General features: G+C 40.9%; 3 protein-coding genes across 4 annotated transcripts in view; all 3 read left to right on the forward strand.

Annotated features, from left to right (window-relative positions):
• LOC310873735 (protocadherin gamma-A8-like) overlaps nt 1-14,288 on the forward strand; it is a gene marked incomplete at both ends in the record, with an annotated part of 83,186 nt that overhangs the window by 7,320 nt on the left and 61,578 nt on the right. The window lies entirely within an intron of this gene.
• The window catches only part of LOC310872940 (protocadherin alpha-C2-like), a 65,199-nt gene continuing 51,428 nt past the window's right edge, over nt 518-14,288 (forward strand). Inside the window, exon 1 of one of the 2 annotated variants that reach the window (XM_083785144.1) lies at nt 518-2,939. In XM_083785144.1, coding sequence (XP_083641270.1) covers nt 558-2,939 — 2,382 coding nt within the window. In that variant the 5' untranslated portion in view covers nt 518-557. Of the gene's footprint in view, nt 2,940-11,048; nt 13,485-14,288 lie in introns of those variants that run through there. The other variant, XM_083785145.1, reaches the window with a different exon arrangement.
• On the forward strand, nt 4,359-10,316 carry LOC310873271 (protocadherin alpha-5-like; the record flags this gene model as incomplete). Its single annotated transcript, XM_083785605.1, has 5 exons — nt 4,359-4,383; nt 5,432-5,671; nt 5,756-5,944; nt 6,290-6,918; nt 7,989-10,316. 5 exons carry the CDS (start codon nt 4,359-4,361, stop codon nt 10,314-10,316), a joined length of 3,411 nt encoding a protein of 1,136 aa, XP_083641731.1.

Below are 14,288 nucleotides of genomic sequence, written 5' to 3' on the forward strand. Positions count from 1 at the left end.
TGGTATAGCACTGTCCTGGTGCTGTACTTCGTTGTGGAACTACTGTGTGTGTGTGTGTGTGTGTGTGTGTGTGTGTGTGTGTGTGTGTGTGTGTGTGTGTGTGTGTGTGTGTGTGTGTGTGTGTGTGTGTGTGTGTGTGTGTGTGTGTGTGTGTGTGTGTGTGTGTGTGTGTGTGTGCGATTTGACCTTTTCCATTCAATATGTTTTGTTATTATTCAAATTGGCTAACCATTAAATTGTCTTTGCAGGGTACATTATATGCAGATTATTATTGTTGTTTGGCATAGTAGGCTATAGTATTTCAAAAAGGTGTGGCTATATATATTATTCAGATTGGTCTATTTAAAACCGTATGATGTCGCTGGAGACCACAAAACGAGTGCAATCTAAAACTCCTCCCTGAAAACGACGTCATAGGCATGAGCGTGATAACTAAACAGACACACTCTGCTGCTGATGCTTCTGTGAAAAGGGTTGGACATTTTACGGGATGTATTTATCTATGGGACCTATTTGTGGAATTAAATGATTGTTTACAATTACGCCTTTTTGTTCGGATGATGATGGGGTTTCAAGAGCAAAATGGATATGCCTGGATCCAAATCGCAGCTTTGTTTTGTCTTTGTGACTGGTCTGCGGCTCAAATATCCTATTCCATTTCTGAGGAGGTGAACAAAGGCACGGTAGTGGGGAATCTCGCTAAGGATTTAAATCTCAATTTGCAGGAACTGGAGTCAAGGGATCTCCGAATTGTGTCGGCGTACAGTAAGAAATACTTTGATGTTAATTTGCGGACAGGAAACCTCGTTGTTAACGAGAGGATAGACAGAGACGAGCTTTGTCCCAGCAGCATTAAATGTTCTCTAAAAATACAGGCAGTATTAAGCAATCCAATGAATGTAAATCGCGTTGACGTGAATATTTTGGATATAAACGATAACTCCCCAGCGTTCATTGAGCAGTCTTACGTGTTAAATATTTCTGAATCACTATCACCAGGAGAGCGATATCTACTTCCAATAGCAGTCGACACAGACACAGGCAGCAACTCGGTAAAGAGCTACAAGCTGAGTCCCAATGAACATTTCTCCCTTGACATACAGAGTGGTGGAGACCACAGTATGTCTGATTTAGTTTTACATAAAGCTTTAGACCGAGAAAAACAGCCTATCATTAATCTAATTCTGACTGCGGTAGATGGAGGTAAACCTCCAAGATCAGGGACATTGCAGCTAACAGTAAACGTTCTAGATGCAAACGATAATGCCCCGACTTTCAGTAAACCACTGTATAAAGTGCGTGTCAGTGAAAATGCTGCTACAGGGACAGTGGTTATAAAGCTAAATGCCACAGATTTAGACGAAGGTATGAACAGTAAGCTTGTATATTCTTTTGTCAAACGTGGGAACAACGATCCATCCAATATTTTTGATATGAACTCAGAAACTGGAGAAATTACTGTCAAGGGTAGTTTAGATTACGAGGGAACGCCTGCATATGATGTTAGGGTGCAGGCAATGGACCATGGCCATTCGCCTCGTAGTGCACACGCTAAACTTCTAATAGAGGTTGTTGATATAAACGACAATGCACCCGAAATATCAGTGACGTCACTTATGACCCCAGTGAAAGAAGATGCTGAGTTAGGAACAATTGTAGCCTTGGTCACAGTGAGCGATGCAGATGGAGCGAAAAACGGTCTCACCAGTTGTAAACTTATGGGACAAGTTCCCTTTAAACTAACGTTAAACTACAAAAATGATTATTCATTAGTAGTAGATGGACCGCTGGACAGAGAGAGTGTCTCTGAGTATAATGTCACCATCATAGCTACTGATGAAGGGTCCCCGTCGCTCTCCACCACAAGCGTTATTTCTGTAAACATAGCAGATGTGAACGACAATCCGCCTCGATTTTCAGAGCCTGTGATTAATGCTTATGTGAAAGAAAACAGTCCTATAGGTACTATTATTTACACAGTACATGCATTTGATCCTGATTCAGGTGTGAACGCGGTTTTGTTTCATACATTGCAAGAGAGTTACCAAAGAAATATCCCGATTTCATCAGTTGTAAACATTAACTCTGTGAGTGGAGAAATAGTCAGTCTCCAGTCGTTCAACTACGAAGAAGTGAAAACATTCCAATTTTATGTTCTGGCAACTGATTCTGGTGTTCCTCCACTAAATAGCAACGTGACTGTAAATGTTTTTATCCTGGATGAGAATGACAACAGTCCCGGGATTCTTGTTCCCTATTCTGAACATGGCTCTGTTAACAGTGAGAACATTCCTTATTCTGCTGAAGCTGGATACTTTGTGGCCAAGATCAGAGCTGTAGACGCAGACTCTGGCTATAATGCACTGCTTTCTTATCACATCACTGAGCCAAAGGGAAATAACCTCTTTCGAATTGGAACCAGCACGGGGGAAATCAGGACTAAGAGGCGAATGAGTGACAATGACCTGAAAACTCACCCGTTACTGGTGTTAGTTTCTGATAACGGAGAACCCTCACTGTCAGCTACTGTGTCTATTGATGTAGTGGTGGTTGAAAATGCAGGAGACATTCAGACACCGTACCGACATATACCAACAAAGGATGACAACTTTTCTGATTTAAACCTGTATTTACTGATCGCCATTGCGTCTGTTTCTGTGATATTTCTACTGAGCCTCATCAGTTTAATAGCTGTGAAATGTCACAGGACAGACGACGATTTCAGCAGGTATGGTGCCCCAATGATCACCACCCATCCTGACGGGAGCTGGTCTTACTCTAAATCTACTCAGCAGTATGACGTATGTTTCAGCTCAGACACACTGAAGAGTGACGTAGTGGTTTTCCCTGCGCCCTATCCACCTGTAGATGCAGAACTGATCAGTATTAACAGTGAGGATACTTTTAACCGGACTCAAACTTTACCCAACAAAGAGAAGGTAAGAGACGTGGCTGAAAGTGAAAATTAGTCCTAATAACTTTTTTAATGTTTCAAAGGGCTAGCTGCGTCTTTCTCGCTATATGGAATTATGGGTGGTGTCTATATGTTTTGAATGCTCACATTCAAGTTGACAATCTCAGAGCATATTCCTGATATGTGTGTAGGCCTATGTGTTATTTTGTGTTCATGTGATATGATTTAATTCATTTCACACATAAACACCTAAGTTAAATGAGCACTGAGACATTTGATTTGGGCAAAGTGTGACTGCAAATTAGAACCCATGCATTTATCTGGTTTTGGCGTTAACGACATGTGTCCTTTAATAAAACAAATCATACAATTCATCATACAAAATCATTTAAATGATTTAATCTTCAAAGAAGTTTGAAAATGGGGCAGATTAAACAGAATCACCAAACATTGTTAACGTTGCAACCGATTTTGAGCCCTTATCGCAAATATTGCTGAAATGTGTAATAGATCTGTCCATGGTGCAGAACGTTGTGGTGAAACTCGCAGCATGTGTGTGTGTGTGTGTGTGTGTGTGTGTGTGTGTGTGTGTGTGTGTGTGTGTGTGTGTGAGTGTGAGTGTGAGTGTGAGTGTGAGTGTGAGTGTGAGTGTGAGTGTGAGTGTGAGTGTGAGTGTGAGTGTGAGTGTGAGTGTGTGTGTGTGTGTGATAAGACCTATAATTATTGTATTTTTTAGTTCTGTTGTGTTGTTATCATTATAATTATCCATTATATTTGTTTATTTCACGGGGTAGATTAGGCTATGTGCAGATGCAGTTAATGTATTTATTTATATATTATTATTGTCGTTGTTGTTTGGCAAAGTATTTCAAAAAGGTTTACCCATTATTCAGATTAATCTGTATATTGAAAACCGTATGATGCCACGCTGGATACCATTTGATCATCCATTGTAAATATAGGTCTACGTCCTATGTTGACAATGAAGTGTCGGCTAAACAAGTAATCATTATTTATTTGCACAGTCATGTAGTGTACTCATTAAATTGTTCAGAGTAAATTAAATTACAAAATCGAGAGAACGCATGGAATTCTAAGCCGATGGTGTTGAACGGCGATATTATAAATATAGCTTTGAGAGCCTTTGGCCATGTTCATGAGTATATATATACTTTGAGTGTCGATTAGTATGTTTTCACTTTGTAACTACAGGAGACTTAGGCAATTCAACACTATAGATATATAGGTGATTAATACGCGACATACATGCCTATATGCTATATTGGTTAATGTGTGCATGTGAATTACCTTTCGTCTTCTTCTTTGGACTAGTGGTTAACATATTTTAACACATTATCCTAATTAGTATAGCCTATATTCCTTATTATTCTGTAAGCTAACACGTGGTGTCGCTAGAGACCGTAGACTGTAAATATTTTCAATTATGGGGAAAAACTCCACCCTGCATGGTACGTCATCAGCCAAATCCTCCGATGGGAGAAAAAAAAAACATTCGCTCCTCTTGCACACTAAACTAAAGGATCGTATGTCAGGAAAGGCTCATTCATGACGGATGTCTCAACATTTTGTTGTTTGGATTCAATTACTTTATTCGAACAGTAATGGGTGTTCAAGGACGACAGACATATAGCCCTACTTGGATTAAGATCATTCTATTGCTTTGTCTCTGTGACTGGTCTGCGGCTCAGCTATCTTACTCTATTTCTGAAGAGGTGAACAAAGGCACGGTGGTGGGAAATCTAGCTAAGGATTTAAACCTCAATGTGCAAGAATTGGAATCCAGAGATCTCCGAATTGTATCGGAGTACAGTCAGAAATATTTTGATGTGAATTTACGCACGGGAAGCCTATTTGTTTATGAACGGATAGATAGAGAACAGCATTGCCCGGACACGGAGGAATGCTCTCTGAAAATCCAGGCGCTCTTAAGCAATCCAATAAATTTACACCGCATTGAGGTCAATGTTTTAGATATAAATGATAACGCGCCTGCTTTCATCGAGGCGTCTTATATTTTTAACATATCCGAGTCATCCTTACCAGGTGAGCGATATCTACTTCCAATAGCAGTTGATGCAGACATAGGCAGTAACTCAGTAAAGAGTTATAAGCTCAGCCAAAATGAATATTTCTCCCTGGATGTACAGAGTGGTGGAGAGAGCAGTGTTTCTGCTGAGTTAGTGATACAGAAAGCATTAGATCGCGAGAGACAGTCTGTTATTAAACTCACTTTATCCGCTGTAGACGGAGGGAAGCCTCCCAGATCAGGGACATTGCAAATAGTGATAAATGTAATTGATGCAAATGATAACACACCTACCTTCAGCCATTCATTGTATAAAGCTCGTGTGAATGAAAATGCTCCATTTGGGACTAAAGTAATCCAACTAAATGCCTCAGATTTAGACGACGGGCTAAACGGAAAACTGATATATTCATTTATCAAACGTGGTAAAATAGACCCCTTAGATGTATTTGATATTAACTCTGACACAGGAGAAATTGTAGTTAAAGGTGTGCTGGACCATGAAAAAATGCGTGCATATGAGATTCGTGTCCAGGTTAAAGACCAAGGCTCTACTCCTCGAATTGCACACAGTAAATTACTGATCGAAGTAATTGACGTCAATGATAATTCACCACAGATATCAATTACTTCCCTTAGAAATCCAGTGAAAGAAAACGCCGAGATAGGAACCGTTATTGTTTTGGTCACTGTAAGCGATAAAGACAGCGGTAAGAATGGCGTCAATACATGTAAAATCAGCGGCGTAACTCCGTTTAAACTTGAATCAAACTATAAAAATGATTATTCTCTAGTAGTAGACGGGCCTCTCGACAGAGAAAGGACTTCACAGTATAACGTCACCATCACAGCTGTTGACGAGGGGACCCCGCCCCTCTCCAGCACCAGTATCATTACGGTCTACATTTCTGATGTTAATGACAATCCACCACTGTTTTCAGATCCAGTGGTTAACGTTTACGTGAAAGAGAATAGTGACACAGGTGCAGTAATATACACAATTAGCGCAGTGGATCCAGATACAAATGAAAACGCAAAATTGACATATTCTTTGTTAAATAGCTCTCCTCGAAATATCCCTATAGCATCTGTTGTAAACATTAACTCGGAAACAGGGGATATGGTCAGTCTCCAGTCATTCAACTATGAGGATTTGAACACTTTTCAGTTTTTAGTTCAGGCTACAGACTCTGGTGTCCCCCCTCTTAGTAGCAATGCAACTGTTTGCGTTTTTGTCTTGGATGAAAATGACAACAGTCCTGGAATTCTAGCGCCCTATTCTGAACATGGCTCCATTAACAGTGAGAACATTCCATATTCTGCTGAAGCTGGATACTTTGTGGCCAAGATCAGAGCTGTAGATGCAGACTCTGGCTACAACGCGTTGCTTTCTTATCACATCACTGAGCCAAAGGGAAATAACCTGTTTCGAATCGGAACCAGCAGCGGAGAAATCAGGACTAAGAGGCGAATGAGTGACAATGACCTGAAAACTCATCCATTGGTGGTGTCGGTTTCTGATAATGGAGAACCTTCCCTGTCAGCCACTGTGTCTATTGATTTAGTGGTGGTTGAAAATACAGGAGACATTCAGACACCAAGACATATTCCAACAAAGGATGATAACTTTACGGATTTAAACCTGTATTTACTGATCGCCATTGCGTCTGTGTCTGTGATATTTCTACTGAGCCTCATCAGTTTAATAGCTGTGAAATGTCACAGGACAGACGACGATTTCAGTAGGTATGGCCCTCCAATGATCACCACCCACCCTGACGGGAGCTGGTCTTACTCTAAATCTACTCAGCAGTATGACGTGTGTTTCAGCTCTGACACACTGAAGAGTGACGTAGTGGTTTTCCCTGCGCCCTATCCACCTGTAGATGCAGAACTGATCAGTATTAACAGTGAGGATACTTTTAACCGGACTCAAACTTTACCCAATAAAGAGAAGGTAAGAGACGGAGCCGCACATGAAAATTGGGCCTAATAATAACTTTCATTTTCTTAGGTAGGCCTATTCTATATGATTATCTCCATATAGGATATCACATTTTAGTACTTTGGTATGAAACTGCGCTTTTTATGTATTCATTCACTTAACATGATTTTATATGTTTAAAATAATCTGAAAAAAATATATATTTTATTAAATGTAAATATAATATAAAACAGATTTGCGGATTTACTGTTAAAGTTACACGTTTAACAGCAGCCCATTTGTCCATGTTATAGTATAGAATAATCAACACTATATGGCTTTTGTTCAATCAATACTTTGTTGTTGTTGTATAGGCTACTGAAGACAACACTGCATGAATTTCCATATAATTACAAAGTATACAATAATACATTTAGGTTACAGGAATAGTCAAGCATGCAAGCAGGCTATATATCACATTGACAGAGTTTCAGCCAAGGCAGCATGTCTGTCCATGGTGCTGAAAGTGTTGCAGTCTGCTGTAGTGTGGAACAGCTCTGTCCATGGTGCTGAACTCGACCTAGCATTGTCTGGTTCCCTCCTTGGTGAAACTCGCTACAGTTGCTTTTATTACTTCGGTGATCGATTCATTAACCATTATAGTTGTTTTATTTCACGGGTACCGTAGATGTAGGCAGTTTATTTGCTTGTGTATTTGTGTGTATTATTATTGTTATTGTTATTTTCATTTGGCATATATATATTTAAAAAAGGTTTAGCTATTATTCAAATTGTTAGGTCTATTGAGAACCTTGTGGTGTCGCTGGAGACCACAACACGACTGTAGTGCAGCTGACACTATCCAAAACTCCTCCCTGAAAACGTCGTCATAGGCATGAGCTTGATAACAGACACTCGAGTGCTGATGCGTCTGTGAAAAGGGTTGGACATTTTACGGGATGTATTTCTCTATGGGACCTTTCAACTGTTTTGGAACTAAATGATTGTTTGCTATTAACGCTTTGGTTCGGATGATGAAGGGGTTTCGAGAACTAAATGGATATGTCTGGATTCAAATCGCTGCTTTGTTTTGTCTTTGTGAGTGGTCTGCGGGTCAAATATCCTATTCCATTTCTGAGGAGGTGAACAAAGGCACGGTAGTGGGGAATCTCGCTAAGGATTTAAATCTCAATGTGCAGGAACTGGAGTCACGGGATCTCCGAATTGTGTCGGAGTACAGTAAGAAATACTTTGATGTAAATTTGCGGACAGGAAACCTCTTTGTTAACGAGAGAGTAGACAGAGACGAGCTTTGTCCGAACACCATTAAGTGTTCTCTGAAAATGCAGGCAGTATTAAGCAATCCAATGAATGTAAATCGCATTGAGGTGAATATTTTGGACATAAATGATAACTCCCCTGCTTTCATTGAGCAGTCTTATGTGTTACATATTTATGAATCGCTATCACCAGGAGAGCGATATCTACTTCCAATAGCAGTTGACACAGACACAGGCAGCAACTCGGTAAAAAGCTACAAGCTGAGTCCCAATGAACATTTCTCCCTTGACGTGCAGAGCGGTGGAGACCACAGTGTGTCCGCTGAGTTAGTGTTGCAGAAATCTTTAGACCGAGAAAAACAGCCTATCATTAACCTCATTCTGACCGCTGTAGATGGAGGTAAACCTCCAAGATCAGGAACATTGCAGCTGGTGGTAAACGTTATAGATAACAATGATAATGCACCCACTTTCAGCAAGCCGCTATATAAAGTGCGTGTCAGTGAAAATGCTGCTCCAGGGACAGTGGTAATAAAGCTAAATGCAACCGATTTAGACGAGGGTATGAACAGTAAGCTCGTCTATTCATTGATCAAACGTGGCAATGTCGATCCATCAGATGTATTTGATATAAACTCAGAAACTGGTGCAATTACTGTCAAAGGAATTTTAGATTATGAAGACACACCTGCTTATGAAGTTAGGGTTCAGGCAACCGACAAAGGCCATCCGCCTCGAAGTGCGAACGCTAAATTATTAATAGAAATTACAGATGTCAATGATAATTCGCCAAAGATATCTGTGACGTCACTCATGACCCCTGTGAAAGAAGACGCAGGGTTGGGAACAATTGTGGCCGTGGTTGCTGTGAGCGACTCAGATGGAGGAATGAATGGGCTGACCAATTGTAAACTTGTTGGGCCTACTCCTTTTAAGCTCACGTTAAATTACAAAAATGATTATTCATTGGTAGTAGACGGACCGCTGGACAGAGAGAGTGTATCTGAGTATAATGTCACCATCATTGCTACTGATGAAGGGTCTCCGTCGCTCTCCACCACAAGCGTTATTACTGTACATGTAGCAGATGTAAATGACAACCCGCCTCGATTTTCAGAGCCTGTGATTAATGCTTATGTGAAAGAAAACAGTCCTATCGGTACTGTTATCTACACGGCGAATGCAATTGATCCTGATTCAGATGGAAACGCAATTGTGTTGTATATATTGCAAGAGAGTTACCCAAGAAATATCCCCATTTCATCAGTGGTAAACATTAACTCTGCAAGTGGAGAAATAGTCAGTCTCCAGTCGTTCAACTACGAAGAAGTGAAAACATTCCAATTTTATGTTCTGGCAACTGATTCTGGTGTTCCTCCACTAAGTAGCAACGTGACTGTGAATGTTTGTATCCTGGATGAGAATGACAACAGCCCAGGGATCCTCGCACCCTATTCTGAACACGGCTCTGTTAACAGTGAGAACATTCCTTATTCTGCTGAAGCTGGATACTTTGTGGCCAAGATCAGAGCTGTAGATGCAGACTCTGGCTATAATGCACTGCTTTCTTATCACATCACTGAGCCAAAGGGAAATAACCTCTTTCGAATTGGAACCAGCAGCGGAGAAATCAGGACTAAGAGGCGAATGAGTGACAATGACCTGAAAACTCACCCGTTAGTGGTGTTGGTTTCTGATAACGGAGAACCCTCACTGTCAGCTACTGTGTCTATTGATGTAGTGGTGGTTGAAAATACAGGAGAAATTCAGACTTCATTTAGACACCTGCCAATGAAGGAGGAGGAGAGCTTCTCTGATTTAAACCTTTATTTACTGATCGCCATTACATCAGTGTCTGTGATCTTTCTACTGAGCCTCATCAGTTTAATAGCTGTCAAATGCCACAAGACAGACAGCGATTTTAGCAGGTACGGCGCCCCAATGATCACCACCCATCCTGACGGGAGCTGGTCTTACTCTAAATCTACTCAGCAGTATGACGTGTGTTTCAGCTCTGACACACTGAAGAGTGACGTAGTGGTTTTCCCTGCCCCTTATCCACCGGTAGATGCGGAACTCATTAGTATTAATGATGGGGACACTTATAGCCGGACCCAGACTTTACCAAACAAAGAAAAGGTAAGCCACTGAAAAAACTAGACATTCTAAAAACGTATAATAAACTTGATCATCCTAATCATGCATAACAATACATATAATAACAATTATTATGTAGGTCTATTTAATTTACAAATACTCTAGTATCTATTATTAGTATTAGTATTAGTATTATTATTTCTTTCTTTTTTTGAGGATGCATGGCTTTTAGGCAGCAGTTAAATGAGACGTGTCATGTCATGTGGCCGATATATATGTGGGTGCCACTCACTTTACACGAGTGTGATTTTTGTGCACCTGTAACTTTACACCAGCAACAAGTGCCCCACAAAGTTCTATTTGATTAATTATTCATCCGATGTATCATAACTTGGCAAGCTGATTGATTCAGGGCATGATGATTTTGAGAAAATGCATTTGAAGATAGAAACCATATGCAATATGACATTACGCGAGCGCGTGAAAAAATGGCCTTTAGATGCTCATTTCAGCCTAAGATTTGTTTACATATCAATACAGCTCATATCTTATGTTAAGCTATATTATTGTTGCTTTACACAGCTATTGCAAATAGTTCCATCAAAAGTATCACTCAATCTCAATTTATTTTTGTTTGAACGATACTGTAACACTTGGCGTCGCTCGAGACCATATATTTGTAATAATGGCTTATAGACTCCTCCTCTCCAAGTGAAAACTGTATAGTGTGCGAGGGCTTTGTGAAGAGAACGCGAATATCAGTGAGACCGTGAGGATAGGTTGTTATAGAACATGCTGCTTGCAAGCACACTGTCATGGGCATAATTCGTTTATTTTAAAGCAGCGATGGGTCGTCGTGGAAGACACTCCGAAATCATTTGGATACATTGCCTGGCTATTCTTTGTTTGTCTGACTGGGCTGCAGCTCAGATATCTTACTCCGTTTCAGAGGAGGTAGACAAAGGCACGGTCGTGGGAAATCTCGCTAAGGATTTAAATGTCAACATTCAAGAACTGGAATATAGGGATTTGCGGGTTGTCTCGGGAAAATCAAAGACATATTTCGATGTGGATTTAAAAACGGGCACCCTTTATGTTGCCGATAGGATAGATCGCGAAGAGCTCTGCTCGAAAATGCCGAAGTGTTCATTGAACGCTGAGGCCATTCTGAGCCATCCAGTGCAACTGCATCGCATAGAAGTTCAAATTATTGATATTAATGATAACGCACCATCATTCCGTGAAAAGGTAAAGACATTCAATATTTCTGAATCTTCCTTCACTGGAGAGAGGTACTTGCTCCCGATAGCAAACGATCCAGACACAGGGAGTAACTCGGTAAAAGGCTACAAACTGAGCCCGAATGAACATTTCTCATTGGACGTACAAAGCGGTGGAGATAGTGTGTCTGCAGAGTTGGTGTTACAGAAAGCGTTAGACAGAGAGAAACAGCCCGTTATCCAACTTGTATTGACTGCTGTTGATGGAGGAAAGCCACCCAGATCTGGAACGTTACAAATAATTGTGAACGTCATGGATGTAAATGATAATACTCCAGTATTCAGCCACTCTCTATATAAGGCTCGGGTTACAGAAAACGCTTCATTTCAGACTTCCATATTAACCGTAAGTGCTACAGATTTAGACGAGGGCGTAAACAGTGAACTTGTGTATTCTTTCATTGAGAGAGGAGATTTCAATCCTGCAGAGTTATTTAGCATGAACCCCGACACAGGGGAGATAACTGTAAAGGGACACCTAGATTATGAGGAAAACGCTGCATATGAAATTCGTATCCAAGCAAAAGATAAAGGGACACCCTCTCGTAGTGTGCATGGAAAGATGCTAATAGAAGTAATTGATGTCAACGATAATACTCCGGACATCGTGATGACGTCCCTTATGAGCCCAGTTAAAGAGGATGCTGAGTTAGGAACAGTAGTTGCTTTAGTAACCGTTAATGATAAAGATGGGGGCAATAATGGTCTCACCAACTGTAAAATAGTTGGGTCGGTGCCCTTTAAACTGAAATCAAACTACAAAAACTATTATTCTCTAATAGTAGACGGGGATATTGATAGAGAGCGTGCTTCTGAATATAACGTCACCATCGTTGCTACTGATGAAGGGACTCCGCCTCTCTCCAGCACTACGGTTATTACAGTGCATGTTTCTGATGTTAATGACAATGCACCTCGTTTTGCTGGCCCATTTATGAATGTTTACGTGAAAGAGAATAGTCCAGTTGGAGCTACAATTCATACCATAACTGCAGTTGATCCAGATGTAGAAGAGAATGCAAAAATAACATATTCGTCATTAGATGGTGGTTCGAAAGGTATTCCAATAACATCAGTTGTAAACATCAATTCAGAGACTGGAGATATTGTCATCCTGCAGTCATTTAACTACGAGGAGTTAAACACGTTCCAGTTTAAAGTTCAGGCCACAGACTCTGGTGTTCCTCCGCTCAGCAGCAACGTGACTGTGAACGTTTTTATCCTGGATGAAAATGACAACAGTCCTGGGATTCTCTCACCCTATTCTGAACACGGCTCTGTTAACAGTGAGAACATTCCTTATTCTGCTGAAGCTGGATACTTTGTGGCCAAGATCAGAGCTGTGGATTCAGACTCTGGCTACAATGCACTGCTTTCTTATCACATCACTGAGCCAAAGGGAAATAACCTCTTTCGCATCGGAACCAGCACTGGAGAGATTAGGACTAAAAGACGAATGAGTGACAATGACCTGAAAACACACCCATTAGTGGTGTTAGTTTCTGATAACGGAGAACCCTCCCTGTCAGCTACTGTGTCTATTGATGTAGTGGTGGTTGAAAATACAGGTGACATTCAGACTCCATTCAGACATGTGCCAGTGAAGGACGAGAGCTTCTCTGATTTAAACCTGTATTTACTGATCGCCATTGCATCAGTGTCAGTGATCTTTCTATTGAGCCTGATCAGTTTAATAGCTGTCAAATGCCACAGGACAGACAGCGATTTCAGTCGGTATGGCGCCCCAATGATCACCACCCACCCTGACGGGAGCTGGTCTTACTCTAAATCTACCCAGCAGTATGACGTGTGTTTCAGCTCAGACACACTGAAGAGTGACGTAGTGGTTTACCCCACACCGTTCCCGCCAGTAGATGCGGAACTGATCAGTATTAATGGAGGGGACACGTATATGACTCAGACATTACCAAACAAAGAGAAGGTAAGACACGTGGAAAATAATCACTTCCCCTATTTTATATAGAGGCTACATTCATGCATTTTCGGTAGGCCTATACCGATACCGTTTATACAGTCAAATGTGAATTGAAACTGCATGGGCTGTTCTATGAGCTTGTAGCTCTGTAGTGTGCTGTCCACAGCCATGGTGCTGAAATCGTGTATTGAGCACCACCACCTTTACGGTGTAGAGTGCAAGTACAGTTTGCTTATACATCCCAGGCTGGCATCAAACTATGGTGTTTAATATATTGCAATACTCATGACGGTCACAACATAGCCTATATGTATCTAACATTGCTGTACTATTTGTATTGAATGTATTTCCACAAGATGCCGCTATCTGGTCTCAGTGTGGTAGTTTTGAGTGGCTGTGGCTCCTCCCCTGTTAAAGGATGATAATGCTTTGTTCATCGTATACCCATGCATTGGCGGTTGCATGGCCACGGGCTCTTTAACTTGAACGCATACTCATGCAGCAATGTGATCGCTTATAGCCATTGTTTTTATTAATCGGGATACATGGATATTGACAGAATGCACCTGGGCAAAGTTTTAAAGTCTTTAATATGTTATCTTTCTTTCGCCCAAATATGGGATATCGCTGCAACACAGACTGTGTATTCCGTTTCGGAGGAATCGAATCCGGGCACCATTGTTGGAAATTTAGGAAAAGATCTGCAACTAGACGTTCAAGAATTGGAAACTCGTGGCTTTCAGATATCCGGACTTCATGCCAAATATTTTGATGTAAACCTGAAGACTGGGATTATTTCAGTGAAAGAGA

This window comes from Protomyctophum parallelum (genome assembly GCF_964188405.1).
Source record: "Protomyctophum parallelum genome assembly, chromosome: 16".
NCBI classification, from domain to species: domain Eukaryota; kingdom Metazoa; phylum Chordata; class Actinopteri; order Myctophiformes; family Myctophidae; genus Protomyctophum; species Protomyctophum parallelum.